Source organism: Ovis aries, chromosome 2, assembly GCF_016772045.2.
Source record: "Ovis aries strain OAR_USU_Benz2616 breed Rambouillet chromosome 2, ARS-UI_Ramb_v3.0, whole genome shotgun sequence".
Lineage (NCBI taxonomy): Eukaryota > Metazoa > Chordata > Mammalia > Artiodactyla > Bovidae > Ovis > Ovis aries.
Window position 1 is genome coordinate 45,601,277 of NC_056055.1, and position 25,177 is coordinate 45,626,453.

At 37.9% G+C, this 25,177-nt stretch overlaps 1 protein-coding gene across 1 annotated transcript; it reads right to left on the bottom strand.

Moving 5' to 3' along the window:
• Window positions 1-276: 276 nt before the first annotated feature.
• On the bottom strand, window positions 277-25,177 carry ATP6V1B2 (ATPase H+ transporting V1 subunit B2). The gene is made up of 14 exons (XM_004004217.6): window positions 25,015-25,177; window positions 17,725-17,780; window positions 13,561-13,659; window positions 12,227-12,320; window positions 11,993-12,070; window positions 11,428-11,567; window positions 11,001-11,102; window positions 10,526-10,623; window positions 9,780-9,903; window positions 7,726-7,876; window positions 6,267-6,349; window positions 4,912-5,016; window positions 3,553-3,682; window positions 277-1,728 (listed from the first exon to the last, which is right to left on the bottom strand). The coding sequence occupies exons 1-14, from the start codon at window positions 25,148-25,150 to the stop codon at window positions 1,589-1,591; spliced, it is 1,536 nt and encodes a 511-aa protein (XP_004004266.1). The 5' UTR covers window positions 25,151-25,177; the 3' UTR covers window positions 277-1,588.

The following is a 25,177-nucleotide window of genomic DNA, read 5'->3' on the forward strand; positions in this document are numbered from 1 at the left end:
TGGAGAATGTTTGCAACAAACAATGCTACAATAACCTTAGGCTCCCGACCCTGAATCAAACTATAATACAGCGGAAGAGGTATTACAGAAAAGAGCTTGAAAGGGCAACCTACAACGCAGACGGGTATACAAAACATGGTTCCCCTGTAAGAGGACCTGGTTCACTACATTGGTTACGATGCTCAAAACTGTGAATCAAAGAGGTGCATTATTATTATATACTTGCTCGTTGCTACTACCTTTTTGATGAGAAGATACAGAGTCACTGCAGGTAACTTTCATTTAATTTAGTATTTATTTTCATTTTATATCCAGGTCACATTTTCTACATTAAAATATAATCATGCTGACCTCCCCCACCCCCACCCCCTACACCTTCAGAGAAAAAAGTGAAGACCTTTACACAACTTGAAAGAAAGATGGAATGCACGGAGAAGCTGCTATTGCACCCAAGGAACAAAGAACACAAAGAGACCCGACAGTAGACATGTCAGAAGTGCATAGAAGACAGCCCAGGGCTCGCAGCAGGAAGGAGGAGGAATTAAAAGGCTAAAGCTTTTAATGCTGTCACTTGTGCCACAAGATTACCCTGAAAAGGCAAAGAGGTCAAAAAGCAGGACCGAATAGGGGATTTCCCAAAGGCTACTATCTAACAGAGTTTAAAATATCCATACATTAAATTAAAAAATCCATAAACACAAGTGCTTTCTCTTCCCCACTTGCCTTTTTAGTATCTGGTCAACATTCTACAAACTTAAAACCACTGTTGGCATGTCCAAATGTAGAAAGGATTTTTTTTTTTACTTTTAAAAAATTGTACCCCAACTCTTTCCAAGCAACAGTTCTATTAATTATTGTAATGATGATTCTTCTGCATGGAAACCCAGTAAGGATCATGAGGACAGGGCATCCTGCTGCTCAGAGCGATGCCAGCAGGGCAAAAGTAGCATGATTCTGTGTTACTCATAGGGAGGAAGAGCAGTAAGACACGGGGGTTGAAGATAATCCATACCGAAGAGGAAAAGGAAACTCCTTTTCTAATCTATCTATTAGACAGGGAAGAGCAGGCGGGCAGTAAAAACCATCTGCTGAGAGCAGCGGCACAGACCCCGAGGCACACCAAAATCTAAAACCAGCGCTCAGGAAAGCCTCTTGGCTCTGAGAAGTGTCTTTCAGACCCCTCTCTTGTCCCTAGCTCGGAGACCAAAGCACTGTAACTTCAGATAGTGATACTATTGCCAGGGTGGAGAGGCAAGGGCTAAGAGACCCCAATAATGAGGACACTAGGCAGTCAGGTACACCACTATGTACAAATACACACGTCGACGAAAAACTCCACCTCCAACTCTCAGCTGCTTTAAAGAAAGCGTTGGAAGGATCCAGGTCTTTCTAAACAGGGGATATTTTAAAGTCTGTTAGCAGTTTAAAACATTGCAACACTGGCACAGTAAGTTACCTAGTCTTCGTTTTTAATTACAGGGTAACACAGTAAACTCCAACACAAAGGTGGGGATGGGGGAGTGCAAAAGGAATAAAGAAAACAGAACCAGTACTTCACAAGGGCATCGAGCCAGCGATGGAGCGGCAGCTAATGCTTCGCAGAGTCTCGAGGGTAGAATTCGCTCAGGGTGCTCTGAGGGATCCTCTTCAGCATTTCTTTGGGGAAGATTCGGAGCAGTTGCCAGCCAATGTCCAAAGTCTCATACACAGTGCGGTTTTCATAAGGACCTTACAAAAAATTGAGATCAGATGAGTAAAAGGCCAACTACTGTCAACTTACCAGAGTTATTCAAAATTTACTCTGTTATCGGCCTAGCACTGGGAGCGTGATGTATAAAAAAGAGACACAAATAGCTAGGTCCCCCTCGACTGGATGTGACTGAATGTAGAAATGAGGGTTTAGACATAAGAATAAGTGAAAAGGGAGAAAGCCACAGGGAGAGTCATGCCTTTTTCTGATAACTGGGTGGGCTCTAAATACATTCCATGGAATAACGGAAACTAGAGTCAGGGTTTTATCCAGGGAGTAATGAGAAAACTGTTCCCCAGAAAAAAGAGGCCAACCTGAAAGAGTCTAGTACAGACACATAAAAAGCCTTGAACGCCAATTAAGCTCCTGAATAGGGCAGTGGGTTTCAAAGTCGTTATTGCCATTATTATTTTTAATAGCAGAGTCATCCTTATCCTGCAAATGAATCTCATATTTTGGCTAAGGAGTTAAGAGTTCTTGATCCTTTTTTCTACCAGAATAATTGTTATCCTTTATAGTAAGGTTCTACATATATATATATATATATATATTTTTTTTTTTTTAAGAAAACCCAGCAATCATATATGGGGGATTTTTAATGTTAATAAAAACTGTATCAAGTAAACTGAAAACTGCACAAATCCTATGTGCATAGCTGAAGCATTATTCCAAAATAAACACATCTTTTTTAAGTACCAGTGAGGTAAAAAATATCGTTCATCAGCGTTAGTAGGAGTGGCAGGGGAGAGACCAAACAAAACCGCTCAAAAGCCCTACATTACATATGCTATGTGATTAAAACCACTACAGACTTTCTAACAGAAGGACAATCAATATAGTTAACAGTAAATTTACTCAGCAGTGGTATAGAGAGCTGGGGAAACTGGTGAAGACACCAGACACGGACGATGCGAGAAGGACTAGACTAGGTCTTCCGACTCAGAGTGGACAGAGATCAGTGTAGCTTCAACATTACCCAGAAACATGTCAAAGCAGACTCTCTGGCCCCACCCAGATCTACTGAATCAGATCTGCATGTCAACAAGATCCCCAGTAGATTCAAAGCTGTGTTCAATTTTGAGAAATACTGGCCTAAGTTATATTAGGAACAACAACAAAAAAACAGAACAGGATGTTTTAAAGGAGAACAATGCAAATTAGCCAATATTTAATGATGGAAAATAAATGAAAAAGGTTAAGAATCCCTAATTCCTGAGCCTGGGCTAATGGCACAATGGTCATGTGAGAGGTAGACAGGGAATTAATTGCTAGGCAGGTGGTCAGTTGGGAAAATCCTCTGCTTCTCACTATGCGAAGTCTGCGAAGATAGTGGCATAAACAAAGTTATCCCAGTTAGAGACGTGGCATTAGAGCTTCAGAAAGAGGCTAAAGGCTCATAATAGAAAGTCAGTCAGTGTAGGGGAAAAGCACAGAAGGAAGAGGTAATTAAGCCTTTGGAAACATTAACAATTAAGAAGCAAGAAGACAGGCAATCAGGAAGATGAGGATAGATGGATTGGAAAAGTCTGAAAGCCCCAAAACCAGAGGAGAGCACTGCAAAGAGGTTAAGAAGCAGCAGCAACAAGGGAGGCAGCAGAGCAGAAGGCTGGTTTTAAGAAGGGAAAGAGTAAGACAGGAGCCAATAACCGGATCAAGAAGTTGAAGGCAGAGGCTGAGAGAACCTCTTCTCCGATCAGAAGGAAAACTGCATGGAGACGAATGTAATTTCTCTCAGACTAGGAAAGAAGTCCTCAGAACTACCTAGGATGCTGTTTATGTTCATGGGAAAACAGTCATCTTACCCTGAGCAATAAAGTTCCTCTCAAACTTCTGCAGAAATTCCAGGTAAAGAAGATCATCTGAGGTAAGGGCTTCCTCTCCAACGACAGCTTTCATGGCTTGCACATCCTTACCAATAGCATAGCACGCATACTGCAGAGACAAAAGCAGAGACAGGTTCCATGAATGGCAACAGTGATCTGGGCTACAGAAGTGTACTGCTGCAGCTACCTTCCCAGGATTTCATACCACTTTCAAACGTAACTCACAAAGTTCATACGCAAGTCAGACTTTATTATACAGTAGTCTCACTCAGAAAGGAGTCTTCAGGGACACAATACACCAGCATTACTAACAATGTACAAAAAAATGCTCTCTCAACATATCAATGAGCTTACATTTTGTAGAGCATTTTCATATAACTTACACTATGGGAGAAATCCATCTCTAAATTCTATTCAAAAAATATTTGTGATATTAGTAGGTTTATCATACCGATTTTAAGGTCAAATGCATTTTCCTTTAATTATGCTTGCTATACAATTTCAGAGCTATAGAAATCAAGATTTCACAGAATATATATATATGTACCCCTTAGTGTTCTGGTGATTGCCTACTATGTTAAACAAAAATAAGATAGAATATGCTTTCAGAAATACTGTATAATTACTATTAAGATTACTAATAAAAACTTAAAGGCTTTAGGCCTTGATTTTTTAATTTAAAAACTAATTCATACACTATGGGAGGCAGGTCTCAAGCATGTGGTTCTTTTTTTTCTTGTCTTTAAACTTTATTTGCATCTGAGACTGGAGAGGGGATGGGGTGGGAGGGATCAAGGATCTGAGGAGCAGGTGGGAGGCACTATCTCACTCAAGACACATGAGTCCTGTGTTACACAGCTGTCAGGTGGACGAACTGAGCGGAGAGGGGAAAGATACCCTCTTTGCTGACAACTGGCAACTCAGGGAGAGACCCTGGGCCCAACGCCAGATGGGAGCAGTGAGCCACACCAAAGGGCCAGCTTCTAAGACCTAAGTAGCTATGAGCTTAGTCACTTGGTCATGTCCGACTCTCTGTGACCCTTTGGGCTGTAGCCTGCTAGGTTCCTCTGTCCATAGGATTTCCCAGGCAACAACACTGGAGTGGTTTGCCAAAATTTCCTTCTCCAAGGCATGTGATTTTTTATCTTTGTCACGAGCATTTATTTACCCTTATGAGAAAATTACTAGGCTCTAATGAATCTACTGATATTCCACTATTCTATATTACACTCCTGCTTTGATGGGGGAGAAGAAAAGTGATGTGGGAAAAAGACAAGAGGTGTTAAGAAAGCAGAAGGAATGAACGAAGAAAGCATTCATTCTGGAGAGCACACGTACCAGCTGGTTAGACACATCGGCGTGATCCTTTCTCGTCATGCCTTCTCCAATAGCAGACTTCATCAACCGCGACAAGGAGGGCAGCACATTAATGGGTGGGTAAATCTTGGGTAAAATGTGAAGGGAGAAAAAATATTTAAGTACAAAATTCAAGCTTTACTGTTAGTAAAGGATTGTGAAGCTCATTATTATTATTTAAATTGGATAAAGCTGCTGCATTTGCTTCCTGGATGAGTCTTAATATCTTTTCCTGATAAGGAAGAAATTTTTTAAAGCTTAACTTCTTTTGATAAATCAAATCCAAAAAGTAAAATCTACAAAACAGTACAAGATTAAAAAAAACTGAATTTTCAAAATCTGTCTGCAATATCAAATCCAAAATGGTTCTGAACTCTCATAAAATTACACATAAAAAGATTTAACAATTTCATCAAAAAGCTGATTATTAGATGCTGGCACCTATTAAAGAATAATTAAAAGATTCCATTTTTGATTACTCAGCATAGAAAAGAATGATATCTTGCTGCTTGTGACAACATGGATGGACCTTGAGGGCACTATGCTAAGTGAAATAAGTCAGAGAGAAAAAGATAAAAGAGAAATATGCATAATGTATAAAAAAGGAGAATATGTATAATCTCACATCCATGAGATCTTAAAAAACAAATTGTTGAGCTCACAGAGAACAGACTGGTGGCTGCCTGAGGCAAGGGGTGGGGGTGGGAAAAATGGGTGAGGGGGATGAAAGGGTAAGTGGTGAAGTCAGTTAAGTCACAGGAAGGAACGGTCGGCACGGTGGCTGTGTAAGCTAGTAACGCTGCGTTGCACATTTAAAGGTAGCTAGAAGACTGGATTGCCAAAATTCTCATCATAAGAAAAAAAAACTTTAACCATGTAAGGTGACAGATGTTAACTGGGCTTATTGTGGTGATCATTTTGCGACAAATACAAATATCAAACCATTACACTGTACACCTGTGACTAATGAAATGTTATGTCAATTATACCTCAATTAAAAATAACAATAAAAAGGAAAATAATCTGAAAAATCTATTTTTATATTAGTAACAAAATTGGTGCACCATACCATTTTGGAATAAAGACCCAAAAAGAGTTAAGACAATGGACTCTACTTTAAGGCATAATAAGGAAAGTAGAAATTTAATTCTTAATTCTGGCAGTCTTTTCCAAACTAGGGTTTTAGTATTATAGAAATGACAGTTTCATAGTCATATTAAAAACAATTCAAGTTGGTATTATCTAAATAAATAATTCCTAAGAGCAAAGTCAGAGACACTACAGAATAATTGAAGAATAGATGTGTAAGCTTATAGCACTGCACAAGTGCTCAATACCTGTCTGTTGTGTAGCTGTCTGTCCACATAGATCTGCCCCTCTGTAATATATCCAGTCAAGTCAGGGATTGGGTGAGTAATATCTACCAGAGGAAGACATCTGATGTTAGTTACTGTCCATCTCATATAAACAAAACCACAGGAAGTCGATCTGTACTACTTAAAACAGTGCTATATAAAATAATTTTCTGTGATGATGGAAAAATTCTTTATTTGTGCTGTGCAATATGGCAGCCACTGGTCAAATGTGGCTACTGTGACTGAAACATTTTATTTAAAAACTTTATCTGATTTTAATAAAGTTTAGAATTTAAACAGCCAAAATGGTTAGAGGTTACAATGGCCAGTTTAACTTACTCGGCTGCAGCACAGTCAGATATGTGTTGACACAAGTTAAATTAGCTACATTCGTAAAAAAGCACTATTTCTCCTAGATACGCTGCCTCTCCCCCAAGTGTAAATAACGTTCCATTTAAACAAAAAGTTCGCTTGCAGGGATTTGACCATTTGATGTATACTGAGACAGCATTCTTCCATCAATTATCCCAGATGGGTACCCAACATTTCAACATGGGAAATACAAAGAGGCTAAACAAGTAAAGCAACACTACAGGCAGCACCAAACAGGCCCTACAGAGCAAGGTGTCCCTGGTCTGTTCAACTACGGAGAGTAATCTTGTAGCTACTTCCTTGGAACAAATCACTGTCACATCTGAGGTAGTACTCAGACTGCCTGGGTTCTAAAGCCACCTCTTCCTATTTGGGACACTTTACCTCCCCGTGCCTCACAGCAGAGCAGACACCTCAAAGTCACCATGAAGATCAAATGAGTCAGTATTTACAACACACTTGAAATAGTGCTCAGTTACAGTTATTACTGTTTCTGAAAATATTCTGTAAAAGTATTAAAAAAAAACTGAGATAAAGACAAAAAGACACTAACGAAAGGGGGATGCTGAAAGTCTCACCCAGGAGCTCCCGGGCAGACAGCCAGGCAGGCACCGCACTGGGCACTCACACACATGGTAGAACCAGGCCATCTTTAACAAGCCTTTGCCAGTCGTTCCACCTCCAGTCTCGCGGCATTTACTTGTGCTCTTTATCTGGCACTTAAGCTACCTTAAATTACTGGTCCACATACATAAAGAAAACATCCAAGTAGAATGAGTAGCTTACAATAAGAAGAGCTCATACGTTTTAAAAAATTTCCTTACATCTGGACCAGTGGACTGCAAAAAGCAGACACTAAATACTAGCTACTTAATAAAAATTAAAATTACAATAAATTTTTTTCTACTAAATAATAATTATAGGTAGTTTTGAAATGAAAAAATTTTATCAGAAACAAATCATTAGGTAAACTCAACTTCTAATACTCTCAAAACAATAGATGATCTCTCTTGAAATTAAAGCCCTTACAATGATCAGGCCTGCTATAATCCAAAGACGCAAAACTTACCATCGTTAGGCATGGTGAGAATAGGAATTTGAGTAATAGAGCCATTTCGACCTTCCACTCGACCAGCGCGTTCATATATTGTGGCTAAATCTGTATACATGTAACCTGGGAAACCTCGTCGACCAGGAACCTCTTCCCTGGCTGCTGAAACCTGACAGTGAGTCAAGGAGAATAGTATCACATACCAGAATATGAGAACTAACGCTTGGTTAGAACACATTTGTTTGAACAGGCCAAATTACAAAGTCAGAAATATCATCTTGTTCATTTTAAGTATTGTCTCATTAAGAAAAATCTAGCAACAAAATTTCAGACTATTCTACAACAGAAATGTTGACAACTGGAGACCAGAAGCTTTTTGTTAAAATCATTATTGCCATAACAAGAATCTTTGAATAGCCTGCCAGAAGAAAATCTAGCTTGCAATTTTATAAATCAAAGGAAGTCCATTTTAAAACCAAGAGAACATTCTCAGTTCACAAGATTTATTTCATGTTATGTATCCTGCAGATTTATATAAACTCTGAAAATATCAAAAGGGAAAAAATAAATATATATACATAAATCACTTGATGCATTTTATGCGTGTGTGCTTAGTTGCGTCTGATTCTGCAAACCCATGGACTGTAGCCTGCCAGGCTCCTCTGTCCATGGGATCTCCCAGGCAAGAATGGAGTGAGTTGCCATTTCCTTCTCCAGATATACTTTACATACATCATTTAATCCTCACAAGAACTCTAATGAGGAAGTTAATATTAACCCCAATTTACAACTGGAATCAAGGACCAGATAATTTCCCTAGATCACTGCACAAGAACAGTAATACAAGGTCTTTCTCTCAGAGACATGCACACTAGAATATTATGTACACATATTAATCTACAACCCTAAAGCATGAAGCCCAACTTCTAAGTGCTACTCTGGCACCTCCAAGAGCATGCTCCATCAGAGCTACTCAAACTGTGGCCTGCAGACCAGTTTTTATCAATGTGGCATGCTGCAGTCCATGGGGTCACAGTCATGCATAACTTAGCAACCGAACATCAAAGGAGATCATGTAGAACGCAAGATAAACATATAGAAAACTTAAGTGGCTATTTAACAGAATAGCTGTCTGTTGAATCTAATAATTTTTTTAAAAGGGCTTTTAAATTGTCTTTCTTAAAAATTTTCACTGATACTTATTTTTACTGCCTTTTATGTGAGTATGGATGGATGGATGGGAGAAAAAAAGTCCTTCAATGGAAAAGCACCAAAGCGAAGTGAGATATGGTGACAGATCTTAAGGAATTTTAAGAAGCTAGATATTTATATAGCAAGTCTCTTCAGAAGTCTTTTTCTCTTTTTTACATACTTAAAAGAGCAACTTACTCAAAATTTCCTAACTTGCATCAGAACACACCCCACACTTCTGGATGCTAGAATCTTATATTGTTTCTAAATACTGAGTTTTCTGAAGGGAAAAAAGTTCTGAAGAGGGTTCCACCAGAGTATAGTCTTTATTTATGTAAATAAAAATTTACATCACTGAAAATGAAATTCTTGAAAAGGGCTAAAAATGGACTGTCTGGACAGAGACAGAACTTCCTGGTAGAGGAGCTGACTGAACAGCTTGCATGATTTACTCTCTTTAAGAATCCGACCTTTTTCTAATATTCACTTTATCATTCATTCATTGGTGTGTTACATCTTAGTTGCAGCACACGGGCGTAGCTGCTCCGTGGCACGTGGGAACCTAGTTCTCTCACCTGTTTCAAACACACAACCCCTGCACTAGAAGGTGGATTCTTAACCATTGGACCACCAGGAAAAGTCCTGAGAACCCAGTCTTAATCAATGGAGATAGTGACAGTATGATAAATAGGCTAATAATTTAAATCTCATTTTCAATCATTTCAACTAGGCTGACAAAAATAATATTTTCTTTCTTGATTAAGGTGTTACACTAATATATGAATAATGAATTTTTAAAAATGATTTAAAAAAAATGAAAACTTGCAGAGCAACAAGATAACCCTAACAAGATAACCTACTGTAGTTAAGAGAAAAATTACCTCTCGAAGTGCTTCAGCGTAAGAACTCATGTCTGTTAGGATAACCAATACATGTTTCTCACACTGATAGGCCAGGAACTCGGCCGTGGTTAGAGCCAATCGAGGAGTGATGATTCGCTCAATACTGAAAGGAAACATTAAGTACTATGTCACGCAGACAAAAGGCCAAAAGCAAGATAAAATGATTCCGGAAATAACAGTACCATCTCCCTTTTAAAGTTTCACACAAACTGAGGAAGGTGAAGCAATTACTACTTTAAAATTCTTAAGTAAGGCAGAGTTCTTTTATGTATTTACTCAGTGTTACACAGCTAAGTTGATTATGTTATAAATGCCCCATAATTTCTCAGAACTACATAGTTCTCAAAATTTAGCAAGAAAGGAAGCGAGCAAGAAGGAGAAAGGAGGAAACAACAGGGGCCAGATTTTACAGGTAAAAGGAAAAGGTCATTTACTGAGTATAGGCCATGTGCTAAGTAGCTTATTATCTCATTTAATATCCCCAACTCTGTGAGACAAGTATTATTTATCACATTTTATGAAAGAAGACATTGAACTTCAGAGCTTAAATGACTTGCCCAAAACCAAGTAACATGTAAAAACCAGAGCTGGAATTTACATATATGGTTATCTTACTCCTAGGCCCATGAAGCTTTCATTATAATGTTTTACCTCCCTAGTCTAAGATAACATTTTTGACCAGAAGCCCGTGTAAACAGAGAGAAACAGCATATTCATTTACTTACGTTGGGTCATTAGCCAAGTTCAAAAACAGGCAGACGTTGTCCATTGAGCCATTTTCCTCAAAGTCAGATTTGAAGAACCGGGCAGTTTCCATGTTTACCTAAATAGCAATGACTTCATCAGTGCTCAGAGACGCAAGATTCTTAGTATTTCTCCCCCTCCCCCCGCCGGCCCCCCAGCATTTATTTCTAATGAAGGCCAAGCTATAGATATGTACTGCTCCTTCTTTTAAAGCTTCAGGTACTCCCAAAACATTCACAAAAGCCAGGAGAGTAAACAGTCAGCTTTGGGCACAAAAAGAATTATTCTTATATTCCAGTCAACTGCTAAATACTAATACATGGGTTGCCCAAAATACCAAGTTGAAACTTCTCTACCTAGCAATAAATTGAATGATACATGTGTATTTCTCTACACTGTTTTAAGAACATAAGCAATTTTACATTTCATTCTGAAACAGGAAAAGATTATACTTACACCCATAGCAGCAAATACAATCGCAAAATTTTCCTCACTGTAGTCCACTACATCTTTGGATTTTTTTACCAAACCAGCTTGGCGACAGATTTGAGCTGCAATCTGATGGAGAGTATAAAAGGACTGAGTTGAAATCTAAAATAATATTTTCTATAACAAAATAGCCTTTAACCTAAACTTTTGGGAATTAAATCATAAATGAAATTGGGATGTCTTAAAAGGTCTTTCCCTTAGATTTTTGCAAAGATTCCTAAGAGTAAGGAAGAAGTCAGATATACATGGGTAAGAGAGTCAATGGAACTGGATTATATAAACAGTAACACTGGGTATTTACCTTGAAAATCCTTTATTTGGTTTCTCACTAACAGTAAAACATTTGGAGATCCTTTCTTCTTAAATTTCAGATCAAACAGATTCTAGTTCTCACCTCATTGTGCGGTAAGCCAGCAGCAGAGAAGATAGGAATCTTCTGTCCCCGAGCAATACTGTTCATGCCATCTATGGCCGAAATGCCAGTCTGAATCATCTCCTCTGGATAGATTCGACATTGAGGGTTGATTGGCTGGCCTAATGCATTTCCAAAAGAGAATATTTTAATACATCTATATATAAAGACTACAGTCATATAAAGCATTTCTTTCTACTCTTAAAAAATGAGTTATTTTTGAAATCTGAAACTTTTTTCCATTAATCTTTTGTAGATTCATAAATTATACAGTGTAGCAAGAGAGAAACCCTAATTTCAAAGCCATTATGGCTCTACTACTTATATTTCAGATATATCCTAGTAATATTTTACAATATCTTGCAGTATTTGACATAAAAAATTAAGATAAACTGGGAAAAATAAAATTACTAAGTAACAAAATAACTAATTAAATATGAAGCATGTTGGTTATCTACTTAAGTATCATAAAAATCATCCTTTCTCTGACAAAGGTATAAGACAGATGCTATCTCCTCTAAACACAAAATCCATTTCATGTCCCTACCCATGATGTCAAGGAAGTCTTCAGCCAGGACAACAGGACCTCTGTCAATGGGTTTTCCTGATCCATTGAATACCCGACCTGTTAAACAATGACAAGACAGTACAGAGAGTACAATGACTCAAATATTCACTTTTTAAACCGTGTTTTTAAACATTCATTAAAAAAAAAACTACATGGAAATATGTTAAAAAGGAAACAGATCTCTGCTCAGAATGAATAATAATATCTGTTTACCAAGCATATCCTCAGACACTGGCGTTCGGAGAATATCTCCCGTAAACTCACAGGACGTTTTCTTGGCATCTATACCTGAAGTCCCTTCAAATACCTATCAAGAAAGAAAAGTAAACAGAAGAGTAAAAGAAATATGATCATAAGTGCTTAAAATTTATTTGCCTCTTAAATGGCCCTTAAAAAGTAAAATACATAAATGTATAGACTACTTTTAATATCACTAACAAGTGTTCATGGTGGGTGATGAACCAAACTTCCACCTCTTAACCAGGGTCATGCCTGCAGGCCAAACCTATCAAGCAAGCTAAGAATGTGTTTTTTGGTTTTGTTTTTTTTTTTTACAATTTTAAAGGGTGGTTTTTCTTAAAGAAAAAAAAAAAAAAAAAAAAGAAGGGAAAGAAAGTGTAAAGACCTTGCAACAGAGGAAACCCTAGATAAAACCTCACAAAGCCTAAGAAAATCTACTATTTGGCCCCTTACAAAAATTCTGCTGACCTCTGCTCTAGATTACTTTTTAGTTGTTGTTTAGTTGCTTAGCTGTGTCTGACTCTGCAATCCCGTGGACTGCAGCACGCCATGCTTCCCTGTCCTTTGCCATCTCCTAGAGCTTGCTCAAACTCATGTCCATTGAGTCAGTGATGCCATCCATACTACTTTTTAGGGCAATATGTTATTCGAGAAAACTGCTACTTTCTATAGTCAGTAACATTAAAAACTAGACTTATCAGAGACAATTTAAAGTCGAAGACTCAGATCTTGTTTTGGTTTCAACCCACAAGCTGTGCATTCTGTTTTTTTGTCTCTTTCCTTCTATGTGATTATCTGCTTCATTTTACCAATTAAAAAAAAAAAGCCATTATACCAGTGGAGCTCTTGGGCTAGAATGCACATAGGTGGCAGACATTTGGCAAGAAACAAGGAAAATTCATTTTCTTCCCTCACAGTCAGTAATCAATCTCTAAAAAAAACAGAGGGGTCATATGGTAGAAATACATTCGATATGTACCATTTTATTGTAAAATAGCCTTTGCATTAGACGGTCTTGTGCAACTCCGTGCTAATCTTAAGTGTTCTGAGCATCTTCAATGGAAGTTAAGCTAAGCTGTGATGTACTAAATGCATTTTCAACTTAAATGGTATTTTCAACTTACTGATGGGTTTATCAAGCTGTCATCCCACAAGTAAGTCAAGAAAGATCTGTATACTTATGCGATAATCACGAGAAAACATAAGAATAACTAAAAACCACTACAAATCATAAGAAATGGTGTTTTTTATGCCTTTTTGTGATTAGCAAAATGTTCAACTGGCCAGATTTTTAAAGTAATGCTTACCTGAACCACAGCTTTGGAACCACTAACTTCTAGAACTTGCCCGCTCCTCTTCGTCCCATCAGGTAGTGTTAAGTGCACAATCTCAGCATATCTGGGAAACTAAATAGGAAGAAAACAAAGGCTCAATAAACCGACATTTTAGAAGGCCAAATGCTCTACAGACTCTGCCACAGCACACACGCGTGTGCAATCCCTACACATCCCCTATACATGCAGGTGTATATCAAGAGGCTAAAATATCCTCAGGTAGTTTCAGTCCTTAAAACGCTCATTGTTGGCACACATTCTGACAAACACAGCGAAAGGTACAGAAAGAAGAATCTTGATTCTATGGGAACACAGCAGTTAATTATTTTTTTTCTTCCATGTATATTTTTAAGTTTTCAGACTATAGAAAGATGATAAAACTAACAAATAACTATATTCCCTCTACTCAGCAATGATGCTTGCTTCTGGGCTGTTTAAACACTAATCACCTCGTGCTGTCAGAGAACAGGAATAAAATGCAACCAAACAATAAAGTAATTACTCATTATAAACAATGCTAATATACCCCCCTCAATATACACTTCTCCTAACCAGAAGTGCATTCCTCTAGTCCATTTTAATATTTTAAATTGCATATTTCCAAAAATATACCATTAATGTTTCTTTTACCTAAATGGGAACATACTAAACATATCATCTTTTTCCCACTTGCCTGAATATTTTGGGTCTGTCATGATAATATTTAAAATAAAATCAAGTGATGTGACATTTCACCCAGCTGTTCTTCTACCACTGGTGTTCAAGGTTGTTCCAAATTTATTCTAGTACAAACATACTTCAATGGACAGTCTCACATATGGGCCTCATGCAAGTGGGCCTAAGTTTCCCTAAGGTATTTAGTTACCTAGTGGCAGGTTACAGGTTGTGTCCATTTTTCTGTGAAATTACTCTGCAAAGGAGTAATCTTTACAATTTCCTAGTAGCACAGAAAAGTATCTTTTCCCTACATCTTTGCCAATCTTATATTATCAAACTTTAATTGTTACCATTTTGATAAAATAAAGAATAGTATCTTTCAATTTGCATTTTTCTGATTCTACTAAGCATCTTTTCATGTTCATTGACAATTCTGACTTCACTTCCTGTAACTGGCTTATTAACATATTTTCCTCATTTTTCAACTGAATCTGCTTATTCTAATTTACTTTTAGATAAGTCTCATAGATTCTGAATATTAATCCTTTTCCAAGAATCTGCTCCCAGTCTGTTTTTTAAATTTTATTTATGGTAATCTTAATTGAAAGAAGTTTTTACAATAAAATGACTTATTTTCCTTTACGATTTGCCTCTTTTTTGTAGGTAAACCTTCCAATCTAAAATCACAAAGAAAAATGGTCTTCTATATTGTCTTCTGATAGGTTTTTCATGTTTAGGTCTTTAATCCATTTGGATTTATTTCTGGTAAGTAATTGTATTTTTCTCATTTTTCTTTTTTCTATACAGGAAGCCAAACGCCCCAATTCTTATTTACTGAGTAACACAAAATAGCCCCCACTGACTTGTAATGTAGCCTTTATCATTTATCAAGTCAAATTCTCAGGTGTGAGAAGAGCTGGTTTTAGGAATCTTAGTTTTGTTCCACTGAAATGCCTGCCCACTCTTGCACCAAATCTTTATGATCTGCTTCTAACTGATTTTGTCACCTGGGGAGAATTCTAAGTCTTTTCATTCATGGGTGTGGAGTCTCCTCTTATTTGAAGCTGACTTTTATGTTTCTCAACAAAGTTTTCTGTAAAAAGTTACTAGTTATTCCAGTAGTTACTCCTGGCATACAAAACACTACTGGTTTCTACAGACTGACCTTCTGAATCCAGCAACACTGTTTAACACCACTGTTTCTAATAGTCCATCCACTGAATGACTTGTGTTTTCTGTTTAATCACAGTACCAAGAAATGATGATAGTTGTGCCTTTTCCTTTTTAATCCCTATAGCCCCTAATTTCTTTTTCCCACAACACTGATCAGGGTTCAAGCAAAAGGATAAACAAAGATGGAGAGTGGTGGGGACAACGGGCCCCCTCATCTTGTTCCTGACTTAAATGCGAAATGTTCCCAGAGTCTCCCCTTAAGGATGCTGTTTGTGGTAGGTTATAGTGGATAGCATTTGAGAGGTTTTGAAAGTTTGTTCTATCCCTTATTTCTAAAACCACCTTCTTTTTCTTCTTCTTCTTTTTTTTTTTAAGCAGCAAGTAATTTTATCAGATATATTTTTGGTATTTACTGAAAAGAGCATAAGCTTTCTCTAGCTTAATCTATGAATGACCTGAATTATACTGACATTTTCTAATATCAAATCATCTTTGTATTACTAGGATAAATTCTACTTTGTCATAATTCTGTTGACTTTTTAAAATATGCTCTTGCTAATATCCAATGTGAGCTTACATTTATGCTCACATTTTGGAATCTGTACCTGTGAGTGAGAATAGCTACACTGTTTCTTTTCTGATACTATCTTTTGTCTGGTTTGAAAGATGTGCTACCTTCAGAAAGTGAGTTAAACATAGAAGTCTCCATCATCATCTATTCTGATACAATTTGTATAAAATTATCTATTCCTTGATCCTATATATATGCATTATGGCATATATATTCTTACAACTTTATTTACCAGTTTTTTCTCAGTTGGCATTATACCCCAAACATTCAATAAAACTTTCTCAGCTTTCTTAAAATTACTTCCTCCAAGATGTTTTCGAAGTCCTTCCCGTTACTGACTCTCACAGTATCTTGTACTTATCCTTCACAGCCCTTAGCAATTAGACATTTACATATTTGTATTGTATATTTTTGGTGCTGAGTTCAACATTTAATATAGTTGAAACTTGAATATTTTTAAACTGTTTGAAAGTATATTACTAATATGCTTCATATTTTTAAAATATAAGCCCCCAATTTTATCTAATAAGAAGTATGTAAAAAAGAATAAAGGATAAAGAAACAAATAATGTTTTCAATACTTTCTCAAAAAAGAAAAGTGTATGCTCCATCCTTTCACAAAACATTAATCGACATCTGCATGTATGTTGTACAACTTCAGTGCTACATACTGAAGCTCTGAATCAAACTGCACACTAGCATGAAGCCACGGCCAGGAGCAAGCTATGTGCTCAATCTGATTTGTATAGGTACCCTGTCATGCATAAAAATATTAACTTAAATAAAGCTGAACAGATAATGCACTTTGCACTCTTTTAGGAAATGTCTTTTGATTACTTTCTGCATCTAGAAGGGCCACATGCCAAACGTACTTTCATCATTACTTCTCCCAACAAACTAATAAATGTGTACCTTTCCCCCAATCCACTCTCAACAACAACCAAAGCAGAATTACTGAGCATATTACACAAATTATCTCCTCTGAAGGTATTTTAACACAGAACTCAGGAGGCTTCACCCAAGGTACTCAATTATAAACTATATTACGTGCCTCTTTTTCTAAGATAATTCTTATTATATAGGTGTAGCTAAAAAAAAGGTAACAAAAGAGTCTTTCAACAAACTGAATAGGTAAAAGCTATTCTTCACTTTATGGTTTTAGCCGCTGTTGAGATAACCGGTCGTTTATTCATTAATTGAACACTAGTGTCAGGTCCTCAAAGATAAAGTTTATTGTTTATTCACTTAAAGACCTTAAAATTTAGTAGAGAAGATAAAAAAAATATGTAACAAGGAGTTATAATACATGGTAGTCTATGACAAGAGCCATAAGATACTGTATATCTAATATTCTACAAGTCATAAAACATACTTACAAATATTACAATTATTTCCCTAATAAACCTAGGAGGAAGAATTAAATTTTTAAATTAAAATTTTTAATTCATTAAAATTTAATTTTAATTAAAATAATTTTAATTTTATTAAAAATTTATTTTTTAAAATTAAAAATTTTGCAGATAAGGGACTCAAGACCACAAACAGAATCCACAATAGATCCAATACTAGAATCCTATCTTCTGACTTCTGCTCTAAAATTCTTATCTCCTATGTAGCAATGACATTCAGACCAAGGCAGGCTTAAAATTTGTAATTTTTAATTACAAAAAATTAGAGTTTTCAGTACTGTACTTTTAACTGCATAAATGGTTAGATGATAAGGACAGTGGTATTACCTTAACATGATCTAAGATCACTAGTGGACCATTAACTCCTGATACTGTCTTGTATGCTGGAAAGAAACAGAAACAGTCAGTGCCAGTCAAATACGACAACAGTCTCCATTACTTCTCTGGTATCACCAAAAGTCCTCTACTTTGTCACATCCATTATTATATGGAGCACTCAAACAGTATGAAACTTTTCACTGAATTCATAAAATATGCCCCTATCTGTACAACTTTTCATAATTCCCCTTCATTCAACCCAAACCATGTTGAATTCTTACTATAAATCACACTGCTTCAAGGACCTAGGCTAGGAAAACAAAGGCCAAGAGAGAGAGTTCCTAAGAGTCCACAATTTTATGAGGAGGAGGGGAGTTAAGGGTTCTAACAGAGGTGTTCAGAGGATCTGTGGAGCATGGGGAAGACAGTGCAGCTGTTCTTATTTAGAAGAGAAATGGCTTTGTAGAAAAGGTGGCACTTAGCAAAGTAGACAGAGAAGGGGAAGGGAAGCCTTTTTAAGCAAAAGTGACAAAACTCATGGAAGAAATCCGAGAAAAAGTAGTCTGTTAAGATAAAAAGCCATCATTAAACGGTACCATAAAAACTGCAAAAAAAGAGCTTATGCAGGGGGATAAAAGGCCAGAGAACATAAAAGTATCCTATAAAAAAAAAAAGTCAAATGTTACTGTCATTGTAGAAGCTTATATTTTCTACTGCAAATTATGCATAGAATCAAGCTACCCAAATCCCTCATTTTAGAAAAGGTGTAGCCATCAGTGAACCACAACACAGCTCCATACCTGCCAAGCGTAATTAACAGTAATCGTGTAAATCAGAACTCAGGAGAGCAAATCCAACAATGTCAGAATTAACTAAATTTTATAATCAGAAAAGCTGAATAAACAAATGAAATAAATAATTTATAAAAAGCTGTCAATCAGTTGGGAAATTTTCACTTGCATGATTTCTTATGGGGTCTTAGACAGAAATTTCTGCATGAATGTAGATGCCCAAGAATAAGGAAACCATTTAAACAAGCAGTCTGATCACTCAAGGAGCTTCAGAATTTAAAACCACAATTTCTTTAGCCAGGAAGCAAGTGCTCCGGAGAGAGAGAGAGCAAGCACTATTAAGACACCTGTTTTTCATTCTGAGGACATTTAACTCCTGACACCAAATATTTGCTTGAATACATTTATAACTGTAATGATCAACAGAGGTCCCTGCTGCTGCTGCTAAGTCACTTCAGTTGTGTCCTACTCTGTGTGACCCCACAGACGGCAGCCCACCAGGCTCCCCGGTCCCTGGGATTCTCCAGGCAAGAACATTGGAGTGGGTTGCCATTTCCTTCTCCAATGCATGAAAGTGAAAAGTGAAAGTGAAGTCGCTCAGTCATGTCCGACTCTTAGCGACCCCATGGACTGCAGCCTACCAGACTCCTCCATCCATGGGATTTTCCAGGCAAGAGTCCTGGAGTGGGTGCCAGTGCCTTCTCCGAACAGAGGTCCCTAAAAGTACTCTATTTTTCCTTTTTCTTCAACTTTAGATAAAAAGGAAGTCACAACCTGAATGGATGTCCATGTAAACAAGTTAATCATGCCTCCAAGGTTTTCCCTAATGGCTCAAGTGGTCAAGAATACACCTGCAATGTAAGACACAGGAGGTGTGGGTTTGATCCTTGGGTCAGAAAGATCCCCTGGAGGAAGAAACGGCATTCCACTCCAGTATTCTTGCCTGGGAAATCCCATGGACAGAGGAGGCTGGGGGGGCTACAATTCATGGGGTCACAAAGAGTAGGTAGGATATGATTGCACACCTAAGCAAGCAAGCAATTCAAGATTATTAGAAAGATCTCAATTGTTATATTTTCTACTACTTTTATGATAATCCTCCCAACTCACTGAACTAGAGGCCAACAATAGCCAGCAAATAACTTAATACAAGAATAAAAATACAAAAGCGCATTTCCTAGTATCATTGCATTATTTGTTTTCATAAGTTCTTTTTTAATTTATGCTTTGCCTGTACATCACATTTATGCTTTGCCAGGTAGAGAATATTACACGTTATAACTGACTGCCGCCAACCTGAAAGACAGTTAACATACTACTGATCCATCCTCCCTACTGTTTTAAAACAACCTAATACTCTTAAAAATAATTCCTACCCCTGAAACAATTTCTTCCTTGTTCTTATTTTATTTTTGGCAGTGTCATCTGGTTTGAGGGATAGTAGTTCCCTGATCGAGGACTGAACCCAGGCCAGGGAGTTAAAAGTGCAGAGTCCTAACCACTGGACCATCAGGGAATTCCCTAATTTTTCTCATTTTTTAAGAATACTTTTTTATGTAATTTTGAAAAAAAATTTATTGGCATATAGTTGATTTACAATGTTGTGTTAGTTTCAGATGTACTGCAAAGTGAATCAGTTATACACACAAACACACATTTACTCTTTTTAGATTTTTTTCCTCATTGTTCTCATTTTAAAATTCCAAATATTAATTTTCAATGATTTTCTAAAACTGCTATGTGGATATGCAAAGTGAACTACATTAGAAACAGATTTTCTTAGCACCTGGCTTTTAAAACACTGACTTTTTCAAAAACCTTAACAGTTGGGAACAGGAGGAGAGAGTGGGCCAGTGAAGGGAATTCAGTTTTGAGATTTATAGGCAACTTAAACACTTCAGGTTCTGAAATTCTCTTTACTTTCTGGAAAAGATTTGCAATTTCTTTGAATTTTTAACCTCGTCAACAATGATCCTTTAGAATCTCATGTTTAAATTCAAGCTCATTCAAAACTATGAAGTTTTGCCAGTCACAAGACAAAAGTATGACCATGAAAAAAAAATACACTAATGATTGCTTTTCCTGGAAATAGTGAACCAAGTTGATTGCTACTATAGAAGACAAGATTCTACTTCATCACAGTCTCCGAATTTAAAACAATGTACGTAGCCTTCAAAAAAGCCAAGAACCATTCAAATTGATTAATACCAAAACCGCCGATAATATTTAATGAGTACTTGCCAGGAATTCTTTTTTAATCTCCATAACAGGTCTATGAGTTAATGAATATTATCCCAAGTCCCCCCCCCCCCCAAAATTAAGTAACTTCCCTAAGGATCTGAACTTACACAGTCCACCTCCAGTCACTTTTTCTTTAACTCTGTGCTACAGCTCAAATTCTAAAACTGAACTGGTCCTTTTCTGTGATCTGGGACACTCTATCATTACTGAAAAATAATCTTTCTCCAATGGAGTGCAAGCATTAGAAATGTTGAAACAGAAAAGGGAGAAACTGATGGAGATGTTTCAGCAATTTGCTCTCACTGGTAAGCACCAGGAGACCACTTCAGATAAAAAGCAGAGTTTAAGCAACATGCTTGATTTAAATTAAAGTTGGATACAAAAGAAACTAACACATGGCACAATCCAAACTAAACAAAACACATTACCAAAACAAACTGCTTCACCCTTAGCAGAGCATCTTCAGATAGGTTACCTTGTTTCAGCTCACAAACACACTGGGAGGCAGGCAAGGCTGACATACATATTCCACACTTGAACTACATCTCTGAGAAACCTGTTACTAAATCAAAGAGAGAGGGCTAAAATTACTTTTGTTTGTTTGTGTCCCCCTTCTCCTAATTCTAAGTTTGTTAACCCTTAGTCTCCAGTGTAATTTAAAAATATTGAGATAAGACAGTTTATAGCATTGGACTACAAACAGGGAGAAGACAGTTTATATACAAACTATAGCACCTTTCCATAATAATAAAATGGTGGGGTTGGGGGAGGGTGGAAGACAAGCAGAGAAAACAACATCAAACACCACCTTTTATCTCTCAACAGCATTTGCCCAGCTTTCCTCATCATTATTGGGTTTCTCAGGTGGCACGAGTGGTAAAGAACGCACCTGCCAATGCAGAAAATGTAAGAGATGTAGGTTCGATTCCTGGGTCAGGAAGATTCCCTGGAGGAGAGCACCGCAACTCACTCCAGTATTCTTGCCTGGAGAATCCCAATGGACAGAGAAGCCTGGTGGGCTACACTCCATAGGGTCGCAAAGAGTCAGACAAAACTGAAGCGACTAAGCACGCACGCACACCTCACCATTACTATTAACAGCCCAAACCAAAGACAACTGTTTAGAGTAAAGCTGCCAAAGACATTAAGCTATTCTTCAAAATATCAAAATCCATTCACAAATTACATAAATATGCCTGTGTAAAATTCCAAACAAACAAGAACTTCGGTCTGCATGAAATGATTAGAACTTTTGACAACAAAGCAGATATGGTTACATCTTTGATCCTGAATATTTAGGGAGGTGATAAATATTTAGACAACAACACTTTAAACCCCAAATCTACAAAGGTTTTAAGAAGCACATCCTTGGTCAGATGACATCCTCTTCCTCCTACAGGATACAAGACTGTTCAACAGATCTAACACTACTTAATGATTGTGAAACTTTCAAAGAGAAAATTCAACAACCATTGCACAATATGGATCTAGTCCTTCAGCCTCTACCTTATTAGCAAAACAAAACCAGAACAATCATCATCTATTGTGCAAGAAAAGTAGGGACCCACACCTTGCAGGGGGCAAGGAGAGAGAGGGTCTAGAAAAAGGGCAGGCCAATGATTCCTTTATTGGACTTTTCACTGAGGTTAGGTTTACTTTATGACATAAGAACTGCAAGAGAGGAGGACCTAGGATCTCAAGAAACAGGAGATTAATTCAAAATGTTTAACATCCAAAAGCTCTACACAGGAGATTAATTCAAAATGTTTAACATCCAAAAGCTCTAAGTGTATTACTGAATCTTGCTCAAAGTGTAAAAGAAAATCAAGCTTTCTTTCCTTGTGACTAGAAATTCAACCAATGTGCTCAAGATTATTTCAAGTCTGCAGATCTTTTTCCAGACCTTGTTAACAGCCCCATAATCCCCTAATTTTTCAAAATCAGCATCCTATTGTACAGTGGAACTGCCAATATTCCATTCCTTTATTCAAACAACACACATTAACTATAACTTTTCACTAAGGATGGTAACATCTTTAATTAGAAAAGTGACAAGGTTAATCAATATTTATTCAGAAGTGATTAAAGTGTTAACCAGAACCAAGAATGTAGCAATATAAGAAAAAAATGACATTCAAATGCTGTTTGCTGTTAGCATAAGTATGGTATCATTTGTGCTTTTTAGAATAATCCAGACACAGAAGGAAAACTCCAACCAAGTACCCCAACTCCCTACTCGGGTTCCATCCACATTAAGGATTCAAACACTAAACGATCAGAATAAGGAGCTTAAATACAAGCTACACAACAATTACACAACAGAAGGCACAGGACTAGGCACTGAGGATACAAAAAGGATTCCTGAACCACAAAGTTTCAGTTTTAAGCACTCTGTTGCAATCTTGTATCTTATCAGGGGCATCTCATCTCCTGAAGTTCTTCAGCCACGCTAAGCACACACAGAATGTCCAGAAATCATCCCTCCCTTAAGAGGTCACAACCTTACTCATGGAGTACTCTTTCAACTTCGTTTCAGTTGATACTCTGAATTGAGATTGAGTGAATAATTATATGGAAAAATGACTATTGCTTCTTCTAATCTTTCCCTAGAAGCACCACTAATGTCTTATCTGTTCTACCCAAAGAACATCAATGCATACAAATGCAATTAGTAAGAGTTATCTGTAATTGTTAGGCACAAACGTATTCTTATGAATGCAACTTCTGTCAATTTCTTGAAATATTTACTTCAGCTCAAACTCCCAAAAGGCATTCTCTAATGCAAATAATTCCCATTATAAACAGCACATGGGGGGGGGGGGCGGGAAAAATTAGAAGTTTGGAATTACAATTGATACACCAGTAGCCAATAGGACATACTGCACAGCACAGGGAACTATACTCAATATCTTGTAATAACCTTTATAATTATAATTTAATTTAACATTATAATGGGAAAGAATCTAAAAAGGGAAACACACACATATACACATACATATAACTGAATCATTTTGCTGTACACCTGAAACACAATGTTATAGATCAACTGTATCTCAAACAAGGAAAAAAGAGCACATCTCAGCAAACCTATGATCAAGTCTTTCCTCCTCCTTCACACTGCAGTGCTGTCACATGACCCAGTGACTGATCAGGATGGGATTAGTCAGGAGGAGAGCCGCCAGACTGAAACCCTTCATCTGAAATTCTTTCCAACCGAAGAGCCACCCACAAATAGGCACTCTAGCCATTAAGCAGTGTTGGGAAACATCAGGTGCTTTCCTAAACTGTAAAGGGTCTACTTTCAGGGCTCATCCCCAATGCCTAAAGAAGGTCTGATGATACACAATCTCACTGTTTAGTAATCAAGAACCATTTATTTGGAATTGCTGAGCAGTCCATTTAAGCCTGGTTATCAGGATTTTTTCAGAATAACAACATTTTAAACATGCCTCTGCATATGTTTTGCATATATTCGACATATACAGGCAAAACTGCTTGTCTTCCCTAAGACAACCTTGCACTCAAGTTAATGGTAGGAAAAAGGTCCAGCAGGAATGAAGACATCTGAATTTTCCTGCTTTGTCAGTAATTAGGCATCTAAAGCCTGGCATGCCCTGTCTCTCTCAGAACCTTAGGCTTCTCACTGTAAAATGAGAGGCTTACACTGGGATGACCTGCGGGGTACTTTTCAGGTCTGGCTTTCGCTGGTATCTAGGTGTCCTGCGGGGCTGCCTCTCCACCGAACAACATCTCCCTCTGGCTGCGGGCCTGACCTCCATCCGAGAAAAGCCTGACCACGTCAGCGATGACACTACACCGTCTCCCTCGGCAGGAGCTCAAAACCTGCCCTGAAGTCCACACCCGAGGCAGAGGGATGGGGAGGGGTGTTCCCTCGACCCTCGCAGATCCAAATGAGGCCAGCAGAAGATCAGGATAAGAGCTGCAAGGAGCGGCCTTGCCTCCAGGACAGGAAGCAAGCGCCTGAGCAGGCTCCAGCCTCGGGAAGCTGCACAGGGTAGGGCAACAGACCGGAGCCCACCAACCCAGGAAAAAGTTCCGATGGTGCTCTTCCCCTGAGTTCACCGCTGGCACGGAAATTAAGAGACACTGAAAATCTCCTTCTAGAGAGAGACGCGGAGGTCGGGGTAGAGGGGCGCGAGGCCGAAAAACAACCCTCCCCACCCCACCCACCCCTTTGGTTAAGCAGGTGAGTGGGAGCAAGGGGCTAAGAGCAAAGACAGGATTCGTCTTGCTCTCTGATACTTACTGAGACGAGGCTGGGAGAGGTAGTTCCGGCTAACTGCCAGCGCCTGCTCTCGAGACCCCGCCAGGGGCCCGCTGGTGGGTACTGGTAGCTCAGGCGCGGCTCCGTTCACGATCCCCCGCATCGCCCGCAGCGCCATCTTGTCTCCTCCGTCCCGACTGGCCCC

Excerpts from the sequence above, each read along its gene's own strand:
- ATP6V1B2 (XM_004004217.6), bottom strand. The coding sequence starts at position 25,150 with ATGGCGCTGCGGGCGATGCGGGGGATCGTGAACGGAGCCGCGCCTGAG. Across the intron at positions 17,781-25,014 it reads CCTCTCCCAGCCTCGTCTCA|CATACAAGACAGTATCAGGA; the intron begins GTAAGTATCAGA and ends GTTTCTTTCCAG. Across the intron at positions 12,321-13,560 it reads GTTCCAAAGCTGTGGTTCAG|GTATTTGAAGGGACTTCAGG; the intron begins GTAAGCATTACT and ends CTTTCTTGATAG.